At 40.6% G+C, this 13,054-nt stretch overlaps 1 protein-coding gene across 4 annotated transcripts in view; it reads left to right on the plus strand.

Annotated features, from left to right (window-relative positions):
- The first annotated feature begins 346 nt into the window (after positions 1 to 346).
- Positions 347 to 13,054, plus strand: part of cyb5r4 (cytochrome b5 reductase 4) — a 37,573-nt gene continuing 24,865 nt past the window's right edge. For all 4 annotated transcript variants that reach the window (XM_076280579.1, XM_076280580.1, XM_076280582.1 and 1 more), the window contains exons 1-3: positions 347 to 934; positions 1,638 to 1,791; positions 10,498 to 10,598. In XM_076280579.1, the coding sequence (XP_076136694.1) occupies positions 854 to 934; positions 1,638 to 1,791; positions 10,498 to 10,598 (336 nt within the window). In that variant the 5' untranslated portion in view covers positions 347 to 853. The remainder of the gene's footprint in view (positions 935 to 1,637; positions 1,792 to 10,497; positions 10,599 to 13,054) is intronic.

A 13,054-nucleotide genomic window follows, 5' to 3' on the forward strand; every position in this document is an offset into this window, starting at 1 on the left:
AATGAAGTGGAATGGAAAGTTATAAGTGTCTCCAAACTTTTGACAGTGTAAACCTACATATTTTGATTATCAGATTATCAGGGGACAGAAAATACCCTCTAATCGTGGAATGTTGGTCGATCGGATACAATGCAAAAGCAGCTGCTAGTGTTTCACAAAAAAGACTAATGAATAAACCTTTTCATCATATAGCCTAGTAGGCCTAGGCTGTAGTCATCATGCACTTTCCCAGGGATATGTTGCGTGGCCGTCATATTAGAATGATACAAAATGTATTTTCAATGTGGTATTTCCTTCACTAGAGGTCACTGTAGTTTAAATTTTGTACTCTCGAAAACGACGCATGAGTATGTCGTCGTTTACTAAGCGACAACATGTTGAAATCCACAGCTTTGGGTTCAAAGGCAACTTTGTGGCACTCTTAACTAATGTTACTTTGCCGGGTGACAGCATAGCCTACTGTAATTTTGCTATGTAGTAAACGAGCGTTCTTACAACCGGTTGTTGTAGGTTATTTGTTTTGTGAACTTGCTAGAAACATAGCTAACTAAGCCTGTCAAGTGTAGCTAACGTTAGCAAACTAATGTTAGTTCCCAACCAGTAGCCTAGTGAGTTTGGGTAGCACTGCTAATGTTAACCTTACAGAAGGTGGCGTAAAAAGGAAATGTTCGGACTTCGTTTGACTCCGTAACAGGCAAATATCGTTACCACAGATATGATACTTCCGCGTATAACATGTCGTAAACGGTGTAGGTAAACACAGCTGAACAGACCAGTCTGCTATCTTACTAACGGTAGCGTATCTCCGCCACCAGGATTTCTTCAAACTTTGGGTTGTTTTAGAAGAGTCGAGATGCTGAATGTCCCGTCTCAGTCCTTCCCCGCTGTTGGCTCCCAACAACGCGTGGCGCCATCAGGACAATCTCGGAACAAGGTAGGTTCTTGAAAAATGGGCACGACAAGTTCATTATGCTATTATAACTATACATTATAATATATATATACTATACATTAAATTAGGCCACTTTTCTCTAGCAAATCGGACCAGCCCTACATGTCGGAAGAATATGAATGTGAAATAGGAATTAATTACTTTAGGAATATGAAATTAATGTATGTTCACGTAAGTGTAACGTTAACGTAAGTGTAATTAATATGAAATTAATGTATGTTCACGTAAGTGTGTATGAGTCACTGTTTCCTCACTTGAGGAAGGGTGGCGTAGGCTATGTTGTGAAACAGCGTTGAATGGGTAGGTTAGTGGCTTCACTGACCTTTTTCAGTGTAGACACACTGGAGAAAGACAGTAGGCTACTTTTCGATAGCAAAGACTAACGTTACAGACTCCACGGAGCCCAGTATACATCTTCCTTGATTTGAGAGGGAATGTGGAATCGTATAGTTTTGCCCAGATGGATTGTAAAATACGAATACGATCCATTCTAGCCTTTCATTTCAACCCAATAGATTGTCTGGTGCTTTGACCAAGTAGTTTTATTGTTTTTTATAGTTAACACAAAATGAGAGGTATCCAAGCCTATGCACTGAATAATGTATTGCCTTATCATTTAGATGTTGTGCTAGAAAAACTATTTGACAGGGTTTTCTGAAAAAAGTAATTGTGTGTGTTTGTGTAGGTGGCCTTGAAGCCAGGCCACAGTCTGATGGATTGGATCAGACTGACCAAAAGTGGCCGTGACATGACAGGGCTAAGAGGCCGTCTTATTGACGTCACAGAGGAGGAGTTACGAAAACACAACAAAAGGAATGACTGCTGGACATGCATCAGAGGTAACATGAACCATAGGATTTACCAAGAGACTTCAGTGTCACACCTCCTGACATAATGTTCTAAACATAATATTACAGATCTTCTGTATCCTGTCATAGGTTGATATGAGAGCCACTGTTCAATATAACATCATAACAGTGCTCACTAGTTGGAGTACTGGAAAAATGGAATTTAAATCAGGTTGTAATAGAAGGCGCATTTGTTATCAGTTCTGTTTTAACAAGTTTAAGTTGTCGTCTAGGCCTATTCTATTACTTCTATTGCGGATGTTTAAGGCAGAGACTTTCTAATGAGGAGACACAGCACTCAAATAATCTCCCATACAGTGTAGAAATGTATGGGGTTAGTTCGTAACACAAACACGGCAGTCGTCTACACATATTCCGCCCCTTAGCCACCAAAAGTTGACATGTGAATGAATACATTGTGCCAATCATTTGTTGTGATCTTGCAGCTGGAGCGAGGTTGGTGTCGTGAAGCTCTGCTTCACGTGCAGTTCTGCTCGAAATAGATGCCCAGTAAGCGCCCAAAATGCGTTTCAATATGGCCGCCGAGTGGAGTGATATTTACATTTGTGCCTCTTTTATGAGCTGGCAGTAGAACGTTTTGAGAGCAGATAAATGTTTTGAGCAAGCAGACAAATTATATTTTGAGGAAAAATGAGACTCGAGCACAAAAAAAACTGTAGTTGAGAAACCAGGAATCTATTCTGTGCTCCACAAATGTCTTTGCATGTTTGCTAAGATCAATATGTATGTGCAACAACAACCCCCTTTCATTCAGTTTCACGCTATGGGCTCACATTAACTGTTCCTCTGCTTGCTCTGGAGATCTCTCTTGTGTTCAATCAACTTCACCGGTCCGCTCGCTCACAAACTGTAGAAAGCGTTACGTGTTCTGATGTTAAATAGGGTTTCTACATTGGTGCCAGGCTCTCACCTCAAATCGAACAGAGAGATGAAAATTTGCAAAAGGTGTTCTGATGTTCCTACATTGGCGCCAGGCTCTTACCTGGAGACAGGAAAGCGAAAACGGGAGCCATCAATCCAATCGGCCATGGAAGAACATCCTTGTGAAACCCTCTGACAGACAGACGCTGCAATTCAATTAACAAGCCACATTGTAATCCCAAAAAAGACAGTCGATTAGCTAATTTACACAAAGGGAGTTACCAAGGAGAAAGTGAAGCCAACACTTTCTTTAATGGGTGTCTATATTCATTATATGTTTTAGTGTTGCACGGTGCACCGATACTACAAAAGTATCAATTACACCTACACATCACCAATGTGCACTCAATTAGACCTACACACCACATTAAAGATATGCCTAAGTGTAATAGTTTAAAAATAGTTATAGTTTTAGAATAGTTTTCAAATTGCTAAATATATTTACTAGTAATTATGCAGAATATATGAAATATGACATAAGCCATCATTTTCCATGTGTGTTTGTGTGGAGAGAGTCAAGCAGAATCTGGGATGGCCACTGGTGTGAATGATCACACTACATTATATTCAATATTACTGATGATGATGTCAAGGTGGTGGGGCCCCCAAATCAAATACATTTTTAAAAAAGTATCGAAGAAGTATCGAAATCGCAATTCTTGACTTGGTATCGGTATCGAAACATTAATTTTGGTATCGTGACAACACTAATATATGTTTTCTATGTACAGGTGGGTCTAAAAAAAAATAGAATATCCTGGAAAAGTTCATTTCCCTCCTAATTTAGTTCAAAAAGTGGATCTTTCATAAATTCTAGATTCATTAGATATAAAGTGTAATATTTATATATATTGTTGTAATATTGGTGATTCTAGATTCATTAGATATAAAGTGTAATATTTATATATATTGTTGTGATATTGACGATTTTGGCTTACAGGTCATGAAAACCAAAAATTAGTATCTCAAAATATTACAATAAAAAGGTTATAAAACAGAAATGTAGGTTTCTGGAGCCTTTAAACTCTTAGTCTGGTTCAGTAAACACAACCACAATCATGGGAAAGACTGCAGACCTGATAGTTGTCCAGAAGGCACTCATTGACACCCTCCACAAAGAGGGTAAGCCACTAAAGTTGGGCAGGGTGTTCACAGAGTGCTGTATGTAAGGGATAATGTATAGAACGCCAGTCATTATGGAGAAAATAAGTCCCGACAGGGTGAACCGGACCCTGACGCGCCAGCGGAGGGGTCTTGTTTCGCCCTAAAGGGACTTATTTTCCCATAATGACCGGCGTTCTATACATTATCCCGCTTATTATACGGCTACTTGCCAAAACTAAAAAATAAACTCCACGATATGTCTCTTTCCACTTATTTGTTACCGTTTCGTCGTGGCTTTTGCTGAGAAACAAATAGTTCGCAACACACACTGAACTTGAATCAAACATTCTTTAGAACACAGCTGATCAACCGTCTGCTTTCACTTTTTAATGAAGTTCCAATGCAAGAAGTGACCGGAATACTTGCGGAGTGATATGATCAGCAGCACAAAACCCGTTGCCATTGACAGCGGTAATTATATGTTTGCAGCGGGGTCATTCCACGCCAACTCAGCCACCCATGTACATGACACCTCTCAGATTTTGCTGAAAAGCAGTGAAAATATGCCTTATGTTACCAAACGAGGGAATCTGAAGTTTCAGGTCAATATCTCAAACGGTTTGCCCGTGGCGTCCATTTGAATTTCGGGTGCCATGGCCGTAATTGACACATTGGAATTTTTGCCATTTTTGGAAGCCCATAACGTCTGTTCTAATAGTGGTAGAAGGCTGGAAACTGGTGTGGTAGTTCATTGTAGCCTGTACTACACAATTCTGGAGGCAGCATCAACATCAACATTCCTTACTGTTTGGGTGAGAGGTGGGTCACCAGTCCTAAAAAATGTTGATGGCATGTGTGATTTTTCACTTTTTGGGTGGCCTTAGCACCACAATTAATGATCATATTTATTCTAAACATGATTATTTGTTATGTGGGAACCTTGCTCTTGCCAAAATGAATTTGAAGGGTATGGTACCACTGGCGGGGGTTTTATGGGGGTCCAAAAACCCTCTCCGGCAGAGAGGGTTCTTTTGGAACCCCATATTTGGACCCCCAAATGACCATGTGGGCACTTGATGATCCTAATGGGATTTATACCAGATAAAGATACATATTTGTTCTTTCTTTTAATGAAATAACATTTTTGACTATGAAGCTCCATAATATGAAATTTATTCTTCATAATGCACCATTTTGGACATTGTTTCCAGAAGTCTGGAATGTACATCAGGGAGAATTTAGTGAAGATAAAGCATGAAAATAGTGGAAATAACTTAGTATTATGCTCAGTGATGGCAAACAATTAAATACTGAGACTGTCACGGATTAACCCCTTATCCCCCATGAAAGAGACCCGCCATCAAACTTTTAAAGAACTAAATAACAAGAATGTTACATAGTGGAAGAACTAAATAACAAGAATGTTACATAGTGTAAGAGTTTTCCTTGCCGCTGTCACTCTCCAAATAAAATTGAATTAAACATTTAATTGAAAAGTGTCTTTAACTATTATCCAAGAAATTGTGGAAGCAGTGGCATAATTTTGTCATGGTCCTTTTGGTCAAGTTTGAATTGGCGAGCACTGCGTCCATAGATGTCTGGCACACTGACACAACAAATGATATGTTGGAATGGCACCCAACAGGGGATCTGTTTTTGGTCCGATGGCCATGTGAGGATATTGTTGACACACTGTTGGGCAAACAGTTTGAGATATTGACCTGAAATGTCAGATTCCCTCGTTTGGTAACATAAGGCATATTTTCACCACTTTTCAGCAAAATCTGAGAGGTACCATGTACATGATACCCTGATTTTGGCTGTTTTCACTTGGAATGACCCAGCGGTAATTACATGAATTTATTTTACCGTAGAACGTTGGGAAATCCCATTCAAGTCAATGGAGCGTTCTACTAGCATTGTGAAGAGCCGTATAATAAGAAAGCATATTCAACAGTAAGGTTCCATGAAGATTGCTGGTGCTAACAAGTCTTGAAATGTTGGAATAAAAATGAAACACATGAGATGTTGGAATGAAATGAAGTGCCTCAGTGCAGATCTGAGCTCAGGGGTCATATATGTTGGCAGACAGCATGGTTACTTGACTTCGGGGGCCACGCACAACAAATCTACATGTCTGGGCACAGACTGTCCAAGAAAATGGACAGACGTATCTACCAGTTGACTCAAAATTGCTAACAAGAAAGCTCCCATGTAAGCTCCCAAATCTTAATAGCATTTATTATCTATCTATTAAGAGAAATCTTGGTTGATAAAAAGGGTTGATGGGTAGGTAATAGGCAGAGAATAGCTTGACTGGCACAAGGACACACCGATGGCGTTAAACTTTCTGGTAGTGATGGGCAAATGAAGCTTTGGTGAACCACTGAACCACAGGAGTGTGAACCTAGCGACACTAGCTGAAAAGCAAAAAGATGGCCGCCACACATACATTTTTCAACATAAAAGTCCTTAGCAAACAAATATTTTTGGTTACATATACTGGTTTGGGTAAAGACTTTTATGTTGAAAAATCTACATGTGGCAGCCATATTGGATTTTTTCATTGGTGTTGCTAGCTTCACACTGCTGTGGTTTAGTGGTTCACCAAAGCTTAATTTGCCCATCACTACTTTCTGGCAGCCCTACAGAATATTTGGAACACTGTTATCAGACATTAGGATTGCTATCCTTTAGCTCAAGATGGAACTCTGACATTTAAACCGTTGTAAAAGTTCCGTTTAAAAAGTGGTCTAATTAGCTAGCATAGGACCTAGGCACTGTAGCAACCAGGAAACGCCATTAACTGCACAGTCTGAAGCAAAGATTAATTTCTCCACATCAGCTTGGCAAAAAAAACAGTTTTGGGTTTAAAGTGATCACAACCACTTACGGATGATTTTAAATAACTTCCCATAGATATATAGGCCACAGTTCTGACATAAAGGGATATCAATGGGCCAAGGGCTTGCTCTGTAGTGAATGAAGATGAAGTCCCCTCTGCCCTTCGTCCCTCATAAACAAATTACTCTAATGGTTGCAATGCCCTCATGAGCCTTTTCAGAAGATCATTGTTAATTGCAAAGGGATCAATTAATGATTCAACTTTGACCATTTCACTTCTGTTCCCAGTTTTCCCTGACATGACACCATAACAGTAAGACAAAAACAGTAAATAAAATGACTTCCAGTATGAGTGGGATTGACCTATTACTCACTCACTCACTCATTTATCAACCCCCCACCTCTCGTCTGTTTTACTCCATTTTCTCCTCTTTACTCCACCCAGCAGCAGGTTTTAATCTCCTCTTCACTGCTACTGTGGAGGCCCATTCATTAGCAGTCCTGTGGCAGTACGTGTTCTCTGGGTACACTGCACCCATTTGCCACCTAATTGAATTAATCAGGTAAAAATAAGATTATGCGTCCATAGGCAGACAGGCACTGTTTGTTCCCGGCTCTTATTTTCCGGAGGGTTAGAGGGACCATGATGAACAGGACACCTGTCAGAAGCCTCCAGGTCCCCTGCCAGCAGTAATGCATATCCATTAGAGGTGGATGTCACACCAGACAATGAACACTGCGACACCTATTTAGTGTTTTTCCACCTTCAAAGAATTCTAGTGGCCAGTAATGCAGGGAAATGGTAGCTCACTGAAACTAGGCCGTACTGTAAAGCCCCTTAATTTACATGGGGTTTGAAGGGAATATTATGAGGGTTGGCCATGTATTTATTTAGGCATAATGAGGGGATTTAGACATCACATGCTAAAGAGACTAAAAGCCTGTTTACAAATGAACAGTCTTATTTGGTGTTTCATGGTTGAAGGGCAGCAAAAAGCTAATTTGTTGATTAGTTTCTTTATAACTTTATAAGTTTCTGTAGACAGCCCAGGCTCCAAAAGCGGCAACGAAAACAGCCTGGTGCAGCCTGGACCATCACTTAGACCAGGGGTGTCCAAACTATGGCCCGCGGGCCAACTCCGGCCCGCCACGCACTTTAATCCGGCCTGTCGAGCATTTAATTAGGTTATCATAGGCCGCTCAATAAAGGACTTTTTATCAGCAGAGTGCCTCGGGATCTACCTTCATTCTTTTCAATCCTATCTGCCCATTTCCCTTGAAGAGCACCTGAAGCATTTAATTTATTCGTGACCCACTGCAGCGCTCTCCCATTTTTTTCTCTTCAGTTTTTTATTTGTATTTGATGTTGCCTGCCTCTGCTGATTTAACTTGTAGTGATCATCCAATCAGAACATAAGGAACCAGTCACCGGAAGGTTGCCTGTTCAAGCCCAATTCCTTTTGGCTCTGTCGAAATGTCACCTCCAAAAGTATCCTCGATGTGCAGGTTGGCGCCTTGCCAGGCAGCCTCCACCATCGTGTATGTGTAAATGGGTGAATGTGAAGCATCACATTGTAAAGCGCTTATACTCAGAGGAGTGGGGAAAAATGCAGTCCATGTGTCCATCATTTCCTTAACCCTTAGAACCCGATTGACGCAAAGTGCGTCAAAAAACACACCCTTTCTTCTCTGTTACATTGCTCCGGAACGGTTCATCGCAGCGAGATGAAACCTTTATTGCACGACAGAGCAGAAGTGGGGCTTTCCAACGAGACTACACACTTGTCTGTACGATCAAGTATGAAAATTAAAAAAAATCATGAAATTAAATCAAGTTGCATCATATTTACAGTCTATACTTCTCTGCATTCACCTGCACACACATTACTCTAGTTTAAATTACTCGCGAACCCGTGATCGCATCGATATGGCAAGCATATCAGATGAAAGAGGGGGCACAGGGCTATCCATTGGTACCATGTTTATCGATCCTTCTGGCTTATAAAATCAGACGAAGTGACTGCAAAATAATAACGTCATGTACACAAACCAACGCTGCACACTCATTACTCTCGTTTGAATTACTCGCGGACCCGTGATCGCATAGATATGCCACGCATGTCAGATGAAAGAGGAGACTCAGAGCTATCATTTGATACCAAGTACATCCTTCTGGGTTATAAAACAGACGAAGTGACAGCAAAATAATAACTTCATATAGCTGGACTTACCCCACGTTTTTGTCTGTTCTTGTGGCAAAGCATGTTTATAATCCAATGCTATCATGTGTTTCTCTATGGCAAAGCATGTTCATATTCCGGTTTTGAGATCCTAGCAAATTCCTGCATGGCATACAATTCAAGGCTCACATTGCATCCCAATTTGTTCAACAAATAAACACCTTTTTTGCCTTTACTTTGTTCATGGCAATGCAGTAAAGAGTTGAGAATTATTATGACTGCATACACACAGGCACGCAGGCTAACACGCAACCTCGGGTCAAGTCAGGTCAGATCAGTTCGTGTCACAGATATGGAGCGCAGAAAGGTCATTTTTCATCACTAAATAAAAAATGGCATTTATTTCCGTAAATCACACAGCAAATATTTCTGTAAATTGCTCAGCCCCAGAGTATCCCTCCAACATGGCAATTATATTGGCCGATTCAGGACAGTCTTGCAGTGGTGAGATACATGTCGAAATATAATAATTTTTATAATACACTTTTTATATTTTAATTCTTTAAAAATCAAAATAAAATCAATGCTAGTATTAATACATGAAATGATGGCAGATCTGAATAGCCTAAACTCCCCTGAAAAAAACAATATATAATATATGTGTGTGGCACTTACAATGACCAGAATAAATCCTTATGAATAAAGGTAGTGAAAATGCCCTAAAAACAGCTTAGGGTTCTAAGGGTTAATATTGAGCACTGATTTATGTTTTTCTCTGGTGTCACCAACACCTCTGTGCTGAATGAAATTCTGAGAACCTACTCTCTACTCTAAGAACCCTTCTGTCTACATGTATTGTGTTGTGTACAAACCTCAGCCATGTTGCTAGCATTACTAACAGGTGGTAGAACGTGACACTTGTCTCCCAGCAGAGGGCACTAGTGTCACATCCTTGAGCTATGAGCATCCTGCACCCTGGAAACCAAACCAATCACCCTTGTTTAATGTCTCCTTTTTTCTTCACTCTGATTTTTTTCTGCTGCTTTTTGACACCATAAAAATAACCCCCATTAACCCCCTCCCCCGCCCAAAAACCATTACGAGCAAAATCAAGTGGCTTGCTTGAGAGTCGTGTGCTTAGCAGAATAGTGGCGATGCTAATAATAGATCTTATAGATAAGCAGGACAAACTGCGTCACTTCTGCCTCGACTTCTGTCACATTGAGAGTGACTAAATTGTCAGGGTAGACTGACTGCACTGTCCACTCTTTGTTGTTATAAAGTATAGTAGTGTAACCTTTTGTCTATTTGGACGATTGGGGTCTCTGTGCATCTTTATGCTTTGGGACTTTATGCTTGTTATCTTCCCAGAGGACTTACAAATGTAGCTAGATGAGAGTCTTTTATTTCTCATCTGCCATTTTTGGTTCAGTGCCTTTGTGGCTCAGTGGTTCTCCGCCTACTTACTTACTGTAAATACAATTTGAAGTAAAGCAGATAAAGGAGGATATTTTAGTTTAGGGCGCTTAATTTCAGTCTTATGTGTCTGCTTGTCAATTGAGTGAAATATTTTATTACTGTCTGTGAAACTTAATGTGTGTGTGTCCTGTGTGTGTATGTCTCACAGGTATGGTGTATAATGTCACAGCATACATGGACTTCCATCCTGGGGGTGAGGATGAGCTGATGCGGGCGGCGGGTATCGATGGCACCGATCTCTTTGACCAGGTCAGCTCCCAACACTTCCCACCAAGCACACAACACCTCTGGGAGCCAGATCCTAGATGTCATTCATTTCAAATATAATTGAACATTTTCTTATCATATCGACTGCATAAGCCGTTGTTGAGGTGTCCATGAGCAGAGCTGTTGCATACCAATGAGTGAGAGGAGATCTTCAGCGATCGTGTTGCTAATCAAGTCACTCTATAATATGCACTGTATTAGCAGTTGTTGAGGTGTCCGCAGCCCACATTGTAGCATGTATGCACGCGTGTTTGAGTGAGTGGAGAGATTCATCGATCAGGTTACCATGCGTAGTATGCGTTGTCCTTATTATACACCGCATTGTCAGTTGTTGAGGTGTCCATATCTGTGTGTGTGTGCGTGAGTGAGTGTGTGAGTGAGTGGAGAGATTCATCAATTGGGTTGGTAATTAAGTATGCAGTGTTTTTATTATATGCACCGTATTAGCAGTTATTGAGGTGTCCACAGGTAACATTGTAACATGTCTGTGTGCACGTGAGTGGGTGGAGATTAATTGATCGGGTTACTAATGAAATAACGCGTCAATAAGTTTCCTGTCACTCGGCCCCTTGGCTCCATGGTGAGCCCTTCTTAGTGAGCACATCCCATTCTCCTCCGCCACTAATCGAAAGTCCTGTCCTTGTCATTAGAGATGTTTACAAGTCATTTTTTGGAAGTCCAAGATGAGTCTCAAGTGTTTGAGGGGCAAGCTCAAGTCAAGTCTCAAGTCTCTGGCCATCTGATCTGTCTCTAATACTGTATTGTTACATCTTATGAATTCAAAGCATGTCATCCATACAGTACAGTATCAAAATCAGTTGTAGGATAACTTTATAGGGTCTACTGCAATGCAATCTGAAGAAACACAAATTAAGAACTCTGTTTCAATATATATATATATATTGTTTATTTTTCTTGCTTTGCTCACTTATAAAATATGCATGATAAAACTAATGTGTGCTCTGGTAGTGTTCTAAACTAAGACTGCAATGTTTCTGTCATGTTTTTTTTTTTCTGAAATAAATAACATGTGGGCAGCCAAGAGCCAAGATGTGAACTTGTGACAGGAAAATATCACGTATATTTTAATGGAGCTAGCTTATTTTTTTACATCCAGAACTTACATTTGGTCTCCAACTTAGGACATTGTATAGTCTAATCTTCTGCTACTTAACACATCCCTCTAGCCCTCAACCATGCTCAACTATTAACCTAAGTCTGTCACATCATATGGCCAACTGTAACGATGCAATCTGCCTGTTCTCAGCATTAGCGCAGCACTTTGCGATGGTTAGCTTGTTATCTGTGACGATAAATGATAGTTTAAAGGAATTATCCGGAGTAAAAGATCGATTTCCGGATGATTGGGGGTACATACGTTGAGTGGACATCAAAATTATGTCATTCGGATGTGTTTTGAGAAAGTTCGATTGTACCGTTTTCAGTCACAACTCGTAGCCTGGAAGTGAGCGGGGCATTTCAATTGCGCCGCTACAAAACGCTATTTTTGTACCTCTTCTACAGTTCCAAACAACATAACACTTACGTGGTAGTGAGTAGAGGGTCCCTAAAGCCAAACCGAAGTATCCCGAGGTCTTTATGTGGTCGAATAGAGAGTCCAGAATGAATTTCATCAAGCCAGTACCTTTCCGGAAATGTTGCCATCTTTGCCGCCACCTTGAGGGGAAAGTCCGTAGGAGTCTTATTGCTGAGTGTGTTGTAACACGCTCTGGAAATTCACAATTTCGTCGCCGTTTAAAAAAAAAAAAAACATAGTCCAGTATTTCTTTCGAAATTGAAATGAAGTTGTATGGAATGGAGCGTGTTACACAGCAATAAGACTCCTACGGACTTTCCCCTCAAGGTGGCGGCAAAGATGGCAACATTTCCGGAAAGGTACTGGCTTGATGAAATTCATTCTGGACTCTCTATTCCAGTGTTTCCCAAACTTTTTTTCTGGGGACCCACTTTTTAAAAATGACAGACCATCGCGACCCATTTCACTTCAGATCTAACATGCAACATGCATGCAACCACCAATATTTAATTTATTAGACAACATAAATTGTGCTGGCGACCCAAATAAAATCTCCTGCGACCCAGCTGTGGGTCGCGACCCAGTCTTTGGGAAACACTGCTCTATTCGACCACATAAAGACCTCGGGATACTTCGGTTTGGCTTTAGGGACCCTCTACTCACTACCACGTAAGTGTTATGTTGTTTGGAACTGTAGAAGAGGTATAAAAATAGCGTTTTGTAGCGGCGCAATTGAAATGCCCCGCTCACTTCCAGGCTACGAGTTGTGACTGAAAACGGTACAATCGAACTTTCTCAAAACACATCCGAATGACATAATTTTGATGTCAACTCAACGTATGTACCCCCAATCATCCGGAAATCGATCTAAAGTGCATTTTACTCCGGATAATTCCTTTAA

Source organism: Alosa pseudoharengus, unplaced genomic scaffold (genome assembly GCF_046254945.1).
Source record: "Alosa pseudoharengus isolate Yale_2024_CS ecotype anadromous, Long Island Sound unplaced genomic scaffold, YU_APseudo_1.1 YU_APseudo_1.1_scf_12, whole genome shotgun sequence".
In the NCBI taxonomy this organism is placed as follows: domain Eukaryota; kingdom Metazoa; phylum Chordata; class Actinopteri; order Clupeiformes; family Clupeidae; genus Alosa; species Alosa pseudoharengus.